General features: G+C 40.0%; 1 protein-coding gene across 1 annotated transcript in view; it reads right to left on the bottom strand.

Annotated features, from left to right (window-relative positions):
- NAALADL1 (N-acetylated alpha-linked acidic dipeptidase like 1) overlaps positions 1–14974 on the bottom strand; it is a 42478-nt gene extending 27504 nt beyond the window's left edge. The window contains exons 1-4 of the mRNA XM_018554311.1: positions 14665–14974; positions 4265–4437; positions 2841–2962; positions 347–466 (exon numbers count right to left, since the gene is read on the bottom strand). Coding sequence (XP_018409813.1) covers positions 347–466; positions 2841–2962; positions 4265–4437; positions 14665–14855 — 606 coding nt within the window. The 5' untranslated portion in view covers positions 14856–14974. The remainder of the gene's footprint in view (positions 1–346; positions 467–2840; positions 2963–4264; positions 4438–14664) is intronic.
- Between the last annotated feature and the right edge of the window lie 1115 nt (positions 14975–16089).

Genomic DNA, 16089 nt, shown 5'->3' with positions numbered 1-16089 from the left:
GTATAAGTGTAAATCACTCACCTCATAGTTCTCCTTTAATTGAAATATGAAGGCTGCAATAGCTGATTTCCTTCTGAAAATAATAATTGCCTGGCTGTCTGTGACCTCCTAATCACAGAAAACAAAGTCAGAGATACATAAAACATTTCTGTTGCATATACTCAACAAAGTATTCAAGACTTTGGATCATCATGGCAGCCACACAACTAACATTCTTAGAGGAAGGAATCAGAAATGAGAGGCTCCATATTTTCTCAGTTATTTACATGTATTCTTTAAAAGCTATTTATACTTTTAGTTTTGTACACATTCACAATTTACAATATGTTTATGCATACAGACACACCTTAACAGATCTGCCAACTCCTCCATAACGCACAATGGCAATGGTCCCGGTTAGATCTAGTGTTTGATTGAGGAACTGGAAATCACTCAGACTACCTTGGTTAGCATATACCAGCTTGCCCTGGAAAATACATTGAGAAACATGGGTACATGTATCCAGAAAAAGCATAATAGTTTACTTAAACATATTACACAGCAAACAGTGTGGTATTGTAACACTTCCAAACACAGAATATGGCCATATTGATAACCAGAGAAGTCAAAGGTGGTAAAAACTGGAACACAAATGGAGTAATCCTCTTTGGTATTTATTCTTAAAGTATATTTCCACTTTCATAGCCAAATTGGGATAAGACCTATTTTATATTTGTTACATGTTCCCATTCACATAGCATAAGCGGAAAAATATTTTTAAAAATGCTTCTCCTTCTATTGTAATGCTAGGAAGGGTTGGGAGGAGCTTCTCAATTGCAGGGTAATGGAGTTAATGAGAGAAACACAATCTTCAAATTTCAGTCCTAAATCTTTCTATAAGGACAGATCACTGTAAAGGTGCTAAGAAAAACTCTGATTCAGCCACGTTGCCTGCTGCAACAAAACATCTAAAAAGTAAGAAATATTTGTTAAAAATTAATTTCGGTATGCGGTGTGAAAAAATACACATAACAAACATATAGAGGGGTTTTCTCAAATGTGTTTGCAAAAGTAGAAATACACTTTAAAGAGACATTGTCACCAGATCATTAATTTCAGCAAACATCTTACTATATGTCATGTGCATTTATTGTATTTTATGCATGTTATTTACCTGTAAAAGCTTACCTTATGTAGACATTGAAAAGCCCTAAGATGGTTGCTGGGCTCCACCATCTTGGATGTGGTGTCAGCAGCCCCAGCAGACTATTACTTAAGTAGTATCTCCCTTTGCTCCACCGCAGGAAGCTACATAAAAAGTTATGTAAGGAGGTGAAGGGAGGTGCGGAGGAGTTGGGCCAGCACAGAAAGTAATTATATACTCTTAGAAGAGGCCTATAACATGCAAGGAGGGAGGGGACTGTGCTAGGTAACTGACTCTTCCTGCAGTAATCAAATGTTCTAACAAATTCAAATACACATTGCAACTGAATAAACAATAGTTTATGGAAAAGAAAGGCACTGCAGGTAATTATTTAAAATAATGGATTTTTATGTGCTTTTACCTGCATTTTTAAATTGATGACAGTGTCGTGGGGCCAAGGGTGCCCTCTTACCTGGGGTCCGGCGGGTGCAACGGAGATCCAAGGGTCCTTCCTGGGCTGAATTGGTGCCCGGCGGCAGGCTGCATCTGTGCACATGAGCGCACGCATGACAGGCGTGCGTGACGCGCGCATGTGGCACTGCCGTGGCTTCTTAGTCGATTCAGGTGCTGGTCATTGCCGGGGAGGGCCTTGCGAGCACTCCTTCTCTCCCAGCCATCCCATTGGTCTGCAGGGACCTGTGGCTTCCTTGTTGCCCAGACAGCGGGGGCGTCGCTGGCCCCTGCTGGGTTTAAATCCCAGCCAGAGCCAAGACTTGTTGCCGAGTTATTCTGCCATACCCAAAGCAACTACGACGCCTCATTTCCTGTTTCCTGTCTCCCTTCCCTGCTATTTGGATCTCCTGGTTATCGACTCTTGGCTTGCCTCACTGTTTATGATACTCGCTGCCTGCCTCGACCCTCTTGGTTGTCACCATAACAGTTGTCCCCAATGGATGGTTTTCTCTCAACTGTTCCAGTGACAACTGCAAAATTAGTAGCGTTAGCTCTCCTTTTTTTAACCTTTTTCATTAATTTTCACTTAGTAATTCCTCACTTCACGTGGTAATTCTGCCAGTAACACAATTTCTGTCCTAGGGTGCCAACGCTTACTCAGGGAACTGTATCTATTTTGTGTTTTGTTTTTTATTTGCCATACTATCCTTAGAGCCTACAAGGAATATCTGTATATACAAGGCCATCCATTTGTTATTTGGCACCTGAGGCGATTTTGTTTCAAAGGGTGAAAAAGGGGGTGCTGACGGGCAATGGTCACTGGTGCACTTGGCCCAGGGGAGGGTTTAACAGGGGCGGCAGCGGACACCGGACCCTGCTGTCAATGGCTTTGTCTGGCATCCTGGCCAGCTCACTAACATCACTGGTTGCTTGGAGCTCGGTGGGATGCAAGCCAGAACATCCTCCTCAGCTCTAGGCAACCTGTGACATCAGCGAGCTGGGCGGGACGCCAGACAGAGCATAACAGGTTGCTAGGTTTTCCTCCTACAATCCAAGAACATATTAGGAATTTAATTGATAGATTGTACAAGACCCCAACTGTTCTTGAGTTTATTAACACCACTTCATTACATAGTTTTACAGCTCAATACTTTAGGATATGGCGTGTTTCTCTCAGATAAAATGCTTCATCACAATTATTACTATAATATTATTTATCATGACTATTTTTATAATAATAATTAAGATCCTTCCCTCAGCTTACCTTTGGATTCCCAGCAGGAGCATAAGCTGCGAATGGTTTAACTACCTCGGGGTCTTTCTGATCTTCTGTTAAATTTTCTTCATTAAGAAGCGATGTAAACGTTACAGAATTACTTGATGAAACTGATGAGGATAGAAGTGACATACAATGTAAGTGAAAGAACTAGGGAACAAAACTTCTCAAATAAAGATGCACATGGGCATAAGAACCTTATTATCTGATACTTGTGATTTTATTAGGATCATATGACAAGTAAACCCTACAGGATTACGAGGTACTGCAGACCGCTGGGGTCTAACCTTGGGAGAGCTCTCACTTTACATTATTCTATACTGCCCATTTTCAAATGTGTATGGGGGAAGAATTGTTTTTGGTCTACCAAAGAAATCCACCCAATGCTGTAATACTGTATATCCCATACTGTACTGGAATATTAAAAGACAGCATATGATTTGTAAGGGCAAGACTTTACTTTATGCATCAAGTATATAACTATAGCTATAGTCAGTGCAGTCCTTTTGGGTCATGTGGGGGGATCATGTGGGGGGAGCGGCAGGCAGAGGAGCATGGCCACTCTGCTGTAAAAGGTTTGCAGTGTGCCTGCTACTCCCTTTCTGGCCAGAGCATCCCAGGTTGCTGAGGGCTGGGTAAGGAGATGTGTAAGGGCCATACACTTCTCTCTGCTCAGCTGTTAGCAATCTGGGACCCAGCAGCTGGGTGGGATGCCAAGCCGGGCGAGGAGGGTGGCATCACTCAACCACCCGTTAGCAACAAAACTAGGGACTACACTGATTATAGTGAACCATGCAATTGCTATGATGAACTACATAGTAATTTATGCAGCTAGCAATGGCATTTGCAAATGGTGTCCTGGCCATGACTCAAACCAAGGAGCCCACTGCTGCAAGACATAAGTGCTGACCTGTAAGCTACTGGGCTGCCCCCTATTACTCACTAATACAAAAAAATGAAAGACTCCTTAGCACAGGCATTCTTGCTTGCTGAGTTACAATATAACAATAAGGGTAGGAAACTTTTATGTTACCATAAGGTTCACCAAGTAAGCAAAATTACTATGCATATGACAGCAATTTTTCTTTTCCCTGGATACTTGTGATGGTCTGACAAATAAATAACACATACTACTATCAAAATGACTTTATAAATTTAAATGAATATGGCCATCAAAGGATGCAAAAGGATGTAGACGTATTCTGGTATGTCTGCTCATATTACATTTTATGCAACAAATTACTGATATATCAAACACAGCACAGCATGAATTCTGCTCTAAAAATTACATTGTTTTACGGTTAAATTACATTGTTTTACAGTTAAATGGTACTTCTTTTTTAGTGGTGATGGTTTTAAATATGGACTGAGATTGCTGACAAAATGATGCCAATGTTCAGACTGTCACTTACCTATCTGCACATTGTTTGGTTTTGTTGCATCAGGAAAGGATAAATAGACATCATATCTTTCCTCCTTAGCATCATCAAGACCAGAACTGCTATCCTTCCAGCGCCTGAGCATGAACCTCACTGTTTCTTCATCCCCAGCTGTTGTGGCCATGTGAGGGGAAATACTGAGTATCCTGTTGGAGAGAAGAGACACGTGATTACTAATATATATAGACACAGAGTAAGAAACTAAAAAACAGAATGAAGTCCCCCAAAGCTAAAAGTAAAACGTATTACGCCAATATAATCTCCCATGCTTGCAAATAAGTGCTTTTACTTTCCCCTGTCAAACTTTTTAAAAACAACTATTGCCATTGTGTGTGTGTGTGTGTGTGTGTGTGTGTGTGTGTGTGTGTGTATGTATGTATATATATATACACACACACCAATAAGCCATAACATTATGACCACTGAGAGGCGAAGTATAAAAGGTTGAAGAGTGTTTTGAGTAACACCACAACAAGTTTGAGGTGTTGAATTAGCCTCAAAATCCTCCACATCTTAAGCCAATTGAGCATTTGCGGGATGTGCTGGAAAAACAAGTCCAATCCATGGAGGCCCCACCAGGTGACAGATACCACAGCATACCTTCAGAAGTCTAGTGAAGTCCATGCCTCGACGGGATTAGGGCTGTTTTGGCAGCAAAAGGGGACCTACTCAATATTAGGCAGGTGGTCATAATGTTACGGTTGATCGGTGTACATTTCATAATGTGTATGTTCTTTTAATATAGCATCAGCATATTCTACAGTGCTAGTAGTGAGAAAAAAAGAAGTAAACTATTTACAGTAGTAGCCATCAGTGGAATTAATTTGATGAAGCAGTAGCAAGGAGGGTTGGTCTTCAACACAGAGGATCCTGGTGAAGGCAGAGTAAGCAAACAAAGGGCTACCTGTATGCAAGGCAGGGTAAAACTGGCCATACATTTGTAGCTTATTTCATGATCAGCCCCATGAGCTAAGCCGGAAAAACTGCTCGATTCAGCCATCCACACTACACGGCGTAGATGTGAAATTATGTTGGGCTCTTGGATTCGGTCAGCATGATCGCTGTCACAGCTTAACCCAGCTCCTTTGACAAATGTTAATTGAAAAATCGACTTTTATTGAACAGAGTGCTGCCGACAGGGCTATCCACAGCTTGGATTTAAGCTTTAGTGTTAGGGTTACAGGTAGGGTTAGTGTTAGGTCAAAGCTTTGCCAGTTAGAATATGGGATCTATGCCAGTAAGAAGGGCGAAGACTTAAAGGACAATTATGAGGCGAGTGATTTTCACTCAGCCTCATAATCTGAGCCGACCTGTAACAATGAAACTGTCACAGGTCGGCTCAGTAGATTGGGAAGTGAGCGAACACATAGCGGCGCTCGCTCACTTCTTGATCTATCCGTGCAGAGAGCCGTGACTGTCACGGCTCCCTGCAGGGATTCCCCCCTCCCCTGTCCAATCCTCCAGCGCTGACTGGCGGAACGGATGGGGGACAGGGCGGGCACAGCTGGCTCTGCCTCTGGATAGGCAGAGCCAGCTGTCAATCTTGCAGCTGGGTGGATCTCGACATCAATGTTGGGATTCGTTCTGGCTGCGGCGTCTCAGTATACCGCAAGCTGTTGCTCGTGGTATACTGAGCTTTGGGTGACGGGAGAACGCTAGTTTGTGTTCTCCCGTGACCCTTAGGAGAACTATGATGAAAAGCACTGACCCCATAATTCTTCTTCAAGGTTTCTTTGGTGTCTGCTCTTTATCCCTGACAGCAGTCTTGCTTCAAGTGCTCTCTGTAAAGACAGATACATTGTCCTTCATCTTGTTAGGGATTGGGGCAATCTTGGTGTTATCAATGTGTGTGTCAGTGTTTTTTTCCATCAAAGTAAAAGAAAAAGAGGTCTAAGTTCAATTAAGCAAACAGATGTCTTTGAGATCCACAAATCAAGTATTTGATGCTTTATGAAGCCTGCAAATAGAAACTGCAAATGGTGAATGGAACCTGCACTGTCCTATTAAGAGAAAGTTCTCCTCTGGATGCAAACCAGGAGCTGAGGCATGAGACCACTTCCAATCTAGAGTTCATCAGTTGATGTTTAATATTTGATCTTTGCTCCTAAATCTTGTGCCCAGTTTCTTTTTTATTTAAAATGTATGGTCTAGGATTTCATGCTTTATGCATTGTATTGTGTTACTTCTTATTTTTTGTATTATCTCTTTTTATGTGCACTCTTGGGTTTTTCTCCATTTGTTTTTCACTTGGAGAATATGGAGCAAGATATTCATATTTATTCATGTTTATTTACATATTTAAATACATTTATTTATTTATTTATTTATTTCCCAAAGTTGTATCAATTCATCCCCTAGTCTTCTGTGCACTTTGACATATTTGTCACAATTTTGGCTGCAGAGTCTGTTGGTATTGTTACTAGGGGATGCACTTGGGGGGCAGAATGGCCTCACCTGCACTACTTCCTCCCAAGTGTTTGCATCACTCAGCATTGGACACTACTCAATAGGCAGTTGTTAGGTGTGCCTCCTATCAAGGAGTAGCAGGGGCTGGGGGCAGCCTTCACTATTATTCTTTTCAATGCCACAGATTGCCATGCCAAAGTTGTTGTTTTTTACAGTTTGTACAGATTTACATTTCTATTTATAGTTTTAATTTTTTCATGTTTGTTTGTTTTTTTTACTTGAGGGCCGTTCCTGCCCTGGAGAAGAAAACATGGGCAGGGTTGGCAAAGCAACCTGGGTACTTCCTTAACAAAAAGCCCTTTTCCTATACACCACCTTGTCCCTATGCAAAAATTGCAAACTAGGTTCTTTGCCCTTGCAGAGGTGTTGCCTACAAGGTAAAGAATGTCTCTAATGCTAAAAAAGTTTTTTTTATAAACACAGAGAGAACCAACTTAAGGCTTCTTATTCTTGTAGTGAGAAGCCAATGGTCTCTGAAACAAAACGGAATTGGCAGTAACATGACCTTTGACAGTGCTGAGGGCCGAACACTAATTTTTTCCACCTGTCAATATTTTTTTAATGTTATTTATTTTTTAACAATATTAACAAATTCACATTTATTTCTAATTTTAATTTTCAATTTTTGCATGTTTTGAGTTACATTTTCCTTGTAAAGCCATCTCTGCTCTGGTCAAGTAAATCATGTCAAGTGATCATAATACATAAACTATTGGGTGACCAGTCTGGACCACTGGCTGGATGTGGCTCAATATGCACTTGAGGTAATAGCCTGCCCTACTGCACTTGCCATGTATAAGAGGACCTTCATTGCAGTGGGGGGATTTGTGACTGAGAAGTTGCATTTTAATAACCTGTGGTGTGGGTGTGTGGTGTTTTGAATGCACACTAGGCTTGTGCATTCGGATTTGGACGAACCTGTAAATCAACGAAAATTCTGTTGATTCGACGGTTCGTCCAAATCCAAAATAACAAATGAATTTAAGCTTGTATATATTAATAATGTATTCGGGCACATAATAATTTGTTTAATAATGTGCAGCGGCCATATTGGCCACCAGCTCATTCTGCACATGTGTGCCGCCATCTTTACATTTCCGTTTTCGGATTCAGAGGTTCGTTGTCCCTGATGCCAAAATAGCATAATAATTTGATTTGTTTGATGAAACAAATTAAAACGTTTTTGGTTTTGTTTAATTTCGTCGGAAACTAATCGTTAGCATTTGCACATGTCAAATGCACACTGTTTTTAGAATTTTTTGTCTCTTGATAAAGAATGATGTGAGGTGCTGGGATTAAAAAAAACAGCTCTTGAGCAGACTGTCAGCAACAACTGCCTGATGAAATCTAATTAACTCAAAGCAAAAATGTATAATTTCAATTATGCATAAAAATGATAACTATAATAATATAAATAAAATAATATGATCAATGAAAAAAAGTGTATTATTTCACAGAAAACAGCCAGAAATATTGTACAGATTCAATTTACACTATGTAAGCAACTTTAGTAGGCCACAGTTTGAGAGCAAGAGACCACTGATGTTTTTTTATTTAAGAATTCAAAATTAGAGCGTGTTATTTCACAACCAAAAGCTATCAAAATGTTGCCCTGACCCAGTATATAAGCACTTTTAGTAGGACACCCTTACTGGGCCACATTTTCTGACTGAGAGACCAGCCAGGTTTTAATCACTAAAAATTCTAGTTTAATATTTCACAGAAAAACGCCTGAGATCGTGCATACTCAATACACACTGAGCGGCTTTTGTACACCACATTTTCAAAGAAAGAGACAATTTTTATCATGAAGTAAAAATTAGAGCGAACTGTGCAATCAATGGCCAGTGGTCCAGCCAATAGTCCATTGGGTCAGTGGTCCAGCCAATAGCACATGGGGCCCATGGACTCATATCTTATGTGCATTTTTATTTTGCGCATGCATAACCTGCTTGCTCTTTCCTAGCTGCACATGATAAACTCTGCCTCCCCTTTAGACCTGTCTGACCCAACAACATTAATATGCTCACACTTGGAGACTCATATACATAGAGTTAGGACCACACCTTTCAGAGGTGCCTTGGCGCGGCGGTGTGGCTTCTACATATTTTTGGCCAAAAGTTTGTGCAACTAAAACCTCTGATTTTAACGCATACTGTTGACCGGGCTATTTGTTTGGTTGCAGGCTAGCTGGCAGGTGAGCTGGGGATTTTCTGTGTTTTGTATTGTTGTAAGCCTTCCCAATGTGCACCCTGCCATAAAGGCTAGTTATAGATTCACGCAGGTACCATTTTTTTTCTAGTTTGACTATTTTTGGTTGAGAGGACGCACTGGGGTCCCAGCGTGCATGTTTGGTTGCTGGGCCTCCAGTGTGTCCCTGCACCTTGTGAGGAGGAGTTGGCTACCTCCTGGTACACCTGCATGCATTTTATCGACTGCATTAATATGCTCACACTTGGAGACTCATATACATAGAGTTAGGACTACACCTTGCAGAGGTGCCTTGGCGCGGCGGTGTGGCTTCTACATATTTTTGGCCAAAAGTTTGTGCAACTAAAACCTCTGATTTTAACGCATACTGTTGACAGGGCAATTTGTTTGGTTGCAGGCTAGCTGGCAGGTGAGCTGGGGATTTTCTGTGTTTTGTTCAACAATATGGGTACCATAGTTGTCCTAGATCCCAGGGCATGTCTCCTAGATATTAAGATGCATCTGTTAATGGAAAAATATGTTCCTGGTGCACAAACCATTAACTAAATTCTGGCTACAGTCTACCCTTACTAAAGGTATATGGTTTACGAACATCACCTGTTCCTCATAAAAGTTACTAAAAGGATTTGCCTCATAAAGTTTCAAATATATGTGACAGGTGTCTCAAAGTAATTCAGAGCATGTTATCGTCTGCATTTTAATAAGGATCTCTTAATATGTATGTTACAAATTAAACAATTAACTTTTCCCCAACGCCTAAACCAGACATACTGAAATGCAATCCATTTTATTCTGGTTATGACAAGCTGTATATTATTATCCCTGGCATGTGTTACTATACATTCAAAGGTAAAAGAATAACACACAGTGAAATATTGTGTTGTTATTATGTATTTATTAGCATATAAGATTATCTCACTAACTCTAGTGTATGGTTGCAGGAGATACCTAGAGGAAAAAACACTTCACAATTCTAGTATATGTTTGTCAGTAATACTTGTTAAGCCAAGGTTTCCTTAGCCACATTGTTTCACTTTTATTATAGCTCATAACTGAGTTCTATTATTTCCTTTTACATAAATTACCCTTTTATCATTACATATGTATTGCACACATAATTCTTATTGATGAGCATATGCATGATACATCTCTATTTGTTTTACGGGGTTATTTGTTTGTTTCAATAAAGTAACATTTCTGATTTTAAAAATATATACATTTTTAGGTCAATTCTATAACATGTTTTACTGATTTATACAAGTTTATCTTTTAAGAAAAAAAGATTTATTAGCAGAGGAAAATGAACAGCAATAATGAAAAAATAATCACGTTTGGCGCAGAAGTGCTATGTGTCTTGTCTCTACACCCAGGGTAGACTGGCCCATGGGAGGACAAAGAACTTGTCTAAGTAATTTATATATTCTAGTCTACACCCAATGGTAGACTGGCCCACTGGAGGACTAGAGAATCCTCAGGTGGGCCTGAAGTATGAGGTCCAAAACATGCAATAAAAGGTAGATGGAGAGGCGGTGGGGGTGCCATTAATGACACATTTCTGTTTGTCATTGTACCTGCCAATATCATGCCTGATTTTCTACGCCAGTCATTCCACCCCTAGGGCTCCCATCATTCCCATGTGCACAGCAAGTTCAGTTAGTCACAAAATGATTGACAGCTGCCTTCTGGCCAGGGGCTGACTGGCAACTTTTAGCCCAGGGGGCAAGTACAACCCAGAGGTCCATCCTCAGGTTTCTGCATCGCATGTGTCTGCATTCTGGGTTGCTAGGCATTGATGTACGAGATTAAAAAAAAGGACTAACATCAGACCTGCTGACCTCTTCCTCTCATCAGCACCCTTCGCAGTCAGCATAAAATGCAGCCTGCATAGGTGCACCCTGGGAGTTTCAGGAAACCATGCTGCAGAGGTGGCTGGCTAAGTGAGCAGGGTGTCCGGGAAACAAGAAACACATGGTGTGGCAGCTGGCATCCAAACAAATACTTCTAGATAATTGCCGGCTCTTTATTTTTTGCATACCTTATTCCTCTTTTTATCCCCAGTCTTCTGACAGTGGCCATTTTAACTAAGGGCAGGTTACTAGCTTTCCTTCTACTTCCTGGAACTCTGGCACATGTGACTAGGACATGTGACCATGCACATCATCCCAGGGGAGAAAAATGTATTTCCCTGAGAACTCATGACATTACAGATGAGATTTCCCAGCAATGGTCTGCTGATGTAACCCTCCCAGGATGCAATGCTTGGGCACAATACATCATTTGTGCCGGAACTGGACCAGGAGGTAGATGAACTCTATTTGTAAGTACATGAAAAACATGTTTGTTTAACTAATGAATGTAATATCATTTAAAATCATCACGCAGAGCTGGGTGCTGCTGTGATTTTTAGTGAAAGAGGGTAAAGGTCCGCTTCAAACAAAGTGAGATTCCAACAGAAGTTTCCAAATTGTAGCACGGTTGACTAAAGCTGATATTACTCAACTTAAAATGAGTAAATATTAAAAATCCAGTCAAGTATTTAATTTATTAACAACCCCAAACCGCTCAGCTGTAGATCCTCAAATCATCTCTGAATTGGTGCTGACACTGTCCTTCCTTCTGGAGGGTGGCTACTTTTGTTCCCCATGGTCCCTGTGTATGTTGTAAAGTAGACACCGTTTCAAGCTGGTTCCCATGATGGACTACAATCTCAATACAAATTAGCTATCTAAACGTGAGATTGTGGTTTTAGTTTTGGATAGGGTAAGGGAGGGATAGAACTTCTGTCAGGTTTTACTCATGTCTGTATCTTCTTTGGGGAAATTTTCCTTTTACTTACATCTGGATACGGGCTGCACTAAAAACTTGATTGAGACTATAAAACTTCACCATACATGCCATACATTTTTTTAAGCTGTCTGTGTCCTCCATGGGCAGATTTTCCCTCCTTCCCTGTTATGAAACCCTTTAGATTAATTATAGGATATTCGAAGGGCAGAAAAAATCTCAAACAGTGACACAGACAGCAACCCTCCCCTACTCTACTAAATAAAGATACCGCTCACTGTGTAAATCTAGGACATTTCTTCTGTCTTCCTTTCCTGTTTGCAATTTGTCACTGGCACAGAAATGAATGGGGAATCTCTTTATAGGGGAGCACAAAGTGAAATTAAAAGTGACCGTTCCAACTCTATCCAATGCAACAAAAAAACAACTTTTGGCTTTGTTTGCTCACTCTGTTGCTTAATCTTGTAGTGGCTTGGTTATATTTAGTATTTTAACAAAAATATAGAAGTGCATAAATGTAAAATGTAAAAGTCACATAAAAACCTACTTTAAGTACTGAAAATATACTATACGTTTCCTTTAAATATTAAATCCAATAACAGTTTGCGGGCAAGGTCTGTTTTTTTTTTTTTAAATCTTATCAGTTAACTTGCTTATACAACGAATCTTCTTATCTTATCAGCAAAAGTCTACATCTTCATTAACACTTTTGAGCTGGCTATGCACCTTAGGATTTTTCTGGCTTAGCCCCACGGGCTGAGAAATCACTTGATTCACCCGTTGACGCTAAAAAGGGTGGATGAAGGAATTTCCCTTGCACCTCCCGTGGCTATATAAAAAAATACCTGTGCAGTGACTGCAGCTAACTGGCTGCAGTCACAGTTCAGCTGACAATTTCCACCCAGCTCCTTCAGTTTTTCAGTTGATATTTGTGGAGGTGGATAGTGGTGACAGGGCCACCCACAGCCCATTTAACAGGGATCAGCTAAAATCTGAGCCGCACATGGCCAGCTTTAATTACGGAACCCTTAGAAAGCCCATATAAGTCGCAGAATTTTTAATCAAGCGTCCCTTGATGGCCATACACTGCTTGAATTTCATCCAAGTCAGCAATGTGTGGCCCTGACAGCACCCCGCCAGTTAAAGAAAATGCTGAGTGTACGGCCAGCTTTATTAAAACTTTTTTTATTTAGTTTTGCGTAGAATGAGAAATGTCCTCTGACAAGTTAAATTGCCTTTGACAAGGCACCAGAACAAACAAAGAGGTTGAATATCCTTAACAGGGACATAGACTGCACTATAAACCTGACAGTGGGGTTCTGACCCTTCCACACTCAAACTAAAAATAAGTTTTGGCTGTACTTCTACTTTAACTTATATGGGATAATTATTATTTCCTGCAAACATCAGTTATTATTAACATAGTACGCAGAGATTTTACAACCTTTTCGGAAAAACTTCTAAATATTTAGCAATTATTTTTCTCCATGGAGAGAAGAAAAACCTTTCACTGTGTATGTGCTTGAGCCATGGACATTTCTTGACATCTGCCATTCTCTCCATGAGATCTACAGTGCATTATAAACGTTAAAGCCCATTTCCACCTTTGCTGAGGTTTAAAAAAAAAAACCTATGCCAGCAATGAACATCGAGTGTACATGAAGTAGGCATATGCAGTTGCTGTATATGAACACAGAAACTTAAATTTTTGTTAGCTGTCCTCTTCATATCACCATGGAAATAGCTGCTTCTGTGTTTTGCAAACAATCTGTGTATATTACAACCAAGCTCTCTCTGATCCCTCTCCCCCCATTCATAAGTATTACCCCTCTCCCCCCCCCCAGGACAGTGCATTGTGTGCAAAGGCAGAGCTGGTGTTTAGTGATCGTGTTACATGGAATCACAGGGAGGGAGGGCAGCTGTTTACAGCCTGCTTTACAATCCGACTCCCGTGTCAGACTGAGTTTCGTGTGGAGAAAATTTTAAACATGTAAAATTCAAGCCTAAAAGTTTATAAAAAAAATAGTAAATCCTGCAATGTGAGTCATGAAAATGTGCACACGTGTACAACATTACTGCACCTCTACATTATCACAATAAATGTGAATCACGTGCAAAGGTGGAGATGGACTTTAAGGTCTATGTCAAGTCAACAGCTTTTTTTCTACTTTTTAATAGAGTGCAGAAGAAATAGAACTTCCTGCTCTTTTTATCCGGGTGTCCTATTAGAGAGAGATTTACCCCCAATACCTGTCCTGCTGATAGCAGTTTTACCAAAGAGGAAGTGTGGGAAAATCCGCATCTGGGACACAGAAATAAAAATCTAGCCTTCCCTACCCTACTAAAGAAAATCATTTTTATTTCTGCTGTTACTTATATTTTTACTTATATTGCTGTTTGAGAGCTCCCCTCACTTCCTGACTGGTAAAACTTTGTCAGTAGGTCAGAAAGTGAGCATAAATCTCTCTAACGGTGTCCTGGATAGCAGTTATAAGCTGACAGGGGTTTTAATCTTTCCACACGCTATCTAAAACTAAGAAAAAAAGTTCTGGCTGGACATACACTTTAATCAGTTTTGAATAGAGTGAGGAAAGATTAAAACCCCTGTCAGTTTATTACTGTTATCAAGGACACCATTAAACTTTTTACTGCTGCCAGTGTCCACAATGAGGATACTTTTGTAAGATTTAAAATACTTCCAGTGTCTCAATAGAGACTTCTCTTCTCTCCCTGCTTAATCTGATACCTGTCACCTGGAGAGAAATTGAGGGAAATCACCCCCTTATCGGGACACAGATAGCACTAAAATTCTCACAGATATTCTAAACCTTCCTCACTCTTTTTTAAAAAAAAGGCTGGAATTATGCTTTAAAGAGAGACTTATTCTATTCATTGATCATTTTTTTACTCACCTCAAATTTTCTTCTATTCTCTTATTATCGACTTCTTTCATAAACTCGCTAATAAACTTTTCATCTACATCTTTGGAAAGCTCTTTGGCCCAGGAAGGAGTTTTTGAGATACCAAAGTGACCAATGAGTAATCCAATGGCCAGTATTAAACATCCACCAAATACACCACCTACGATCTTCCACAGGTTCATGGTTCTTTGATGGTTCAAGATAACTAAAGAAAGAATGGTTTTAGCACTCAGGTCACTTTATAAAAGTTTGGTCTTCCTGTGACCTGTGCCCTGACCCGCCTCTAGATTACAGAGTTCAGTCTTCATCACTCTCCATGACAGCTGAGGTTACACATTATCAATATTGAGCTATAAAACATTTTTGTCAAAATATGTCCTTTGCCCCATAGTAAGTTTGGTAGAATAGGGGATAATTATCACAGCATTTATTGTAGGATATTGTTAATTTTTATTAGGTATAGTTTTGAACCTGGTAACATTTTATAGAGGTTACATGGTGCAGCACATACCAACAGATGAATGCTATTCAGTACTAATGAGTGACCTGTTTTACAATGAATAATAAAAACAAATAGTGCTATATAACAATTACATTTGGATTTTCAGGATAGTGTCTATTTTACGTGAATACAAGAATATCTACCTTTGATCTATAAGATTATGCTTTAACCAGCCCACATATGTGTTGTAATTGGTTATTTATTCAGAACATTTATGACATAGAACTGTCAAGTTAGAGGCAACCACAGTGAAAGAAAAGAAACTTACAGCAAGTAAACTAGCTAAATACGATGCTACATATTCCCTCTTCTCCTTTTAGAAATATTTATGGGTATAAAAAAATGATGTTCTATAAAAGTACAAAGGGGTGTATTGATCAATGTTTTGAGAAAAGACCCACCCAAAATTTGCACTATATTCTTCCCATTTCTTTAGTCCAAGATTTAATTTTCCACAACCCCTATATTTAACACAGTGGTTTTCATCCATTGCAAACAGAATTATCCAACAGCTGTTCTTGTGAAAGTATTTTGCTGTATTAATTATCCTATTCATCACTCCGTGAACATAGATTAGCTCTACAATTCACCCAGCGTTCGGCCATTTTTCACTGTGCACATTATTCAAACTATTCCCATGGTTAATTATTTGTGTTTAATTTATTTTTACTGTAGAAAAATGGAAATAAAAAACACAGTTTCCCCCTTCTATGAGCTAACCAGCCCAGCATGCCAAGCATGTAGGCTGTTATCCCCATTAGCAAGGGACCAGGGAGCATGCAGCCCCTCTGCTATGTTGATACTATCCCACTTGCCTTTCAGCATTTGTTGGGGTTTGAAGGGGGGTCCCCTTGATTCAGAGCTGGCAGGACAAAGAAAGGAGGAACATAATGCTCCCTCCTCACTGCTTAAAC

Source organism: Nanorana parkeri, unplaced genomic scaffold (genome assembly GCF_000935625.1).
Source record: "Nanorana parkeri isolate BGI_ZX_2015 unplaced genomic scaffold, ASM93562v1 scaffold153, whole genome shotgun sequence".
Classification (NCBI taxonomy): domain Eukaryota; kingdom Metazoa; phylum Chordata; class Amphibia; order Anura; family Dicroglossidae; genus Nanorana; species Nanorana parkeri.
Note: the sequence above shows the minus strand (reverse complement) of the source record. Positions and strands in the feature narration are given on the sequence as shown.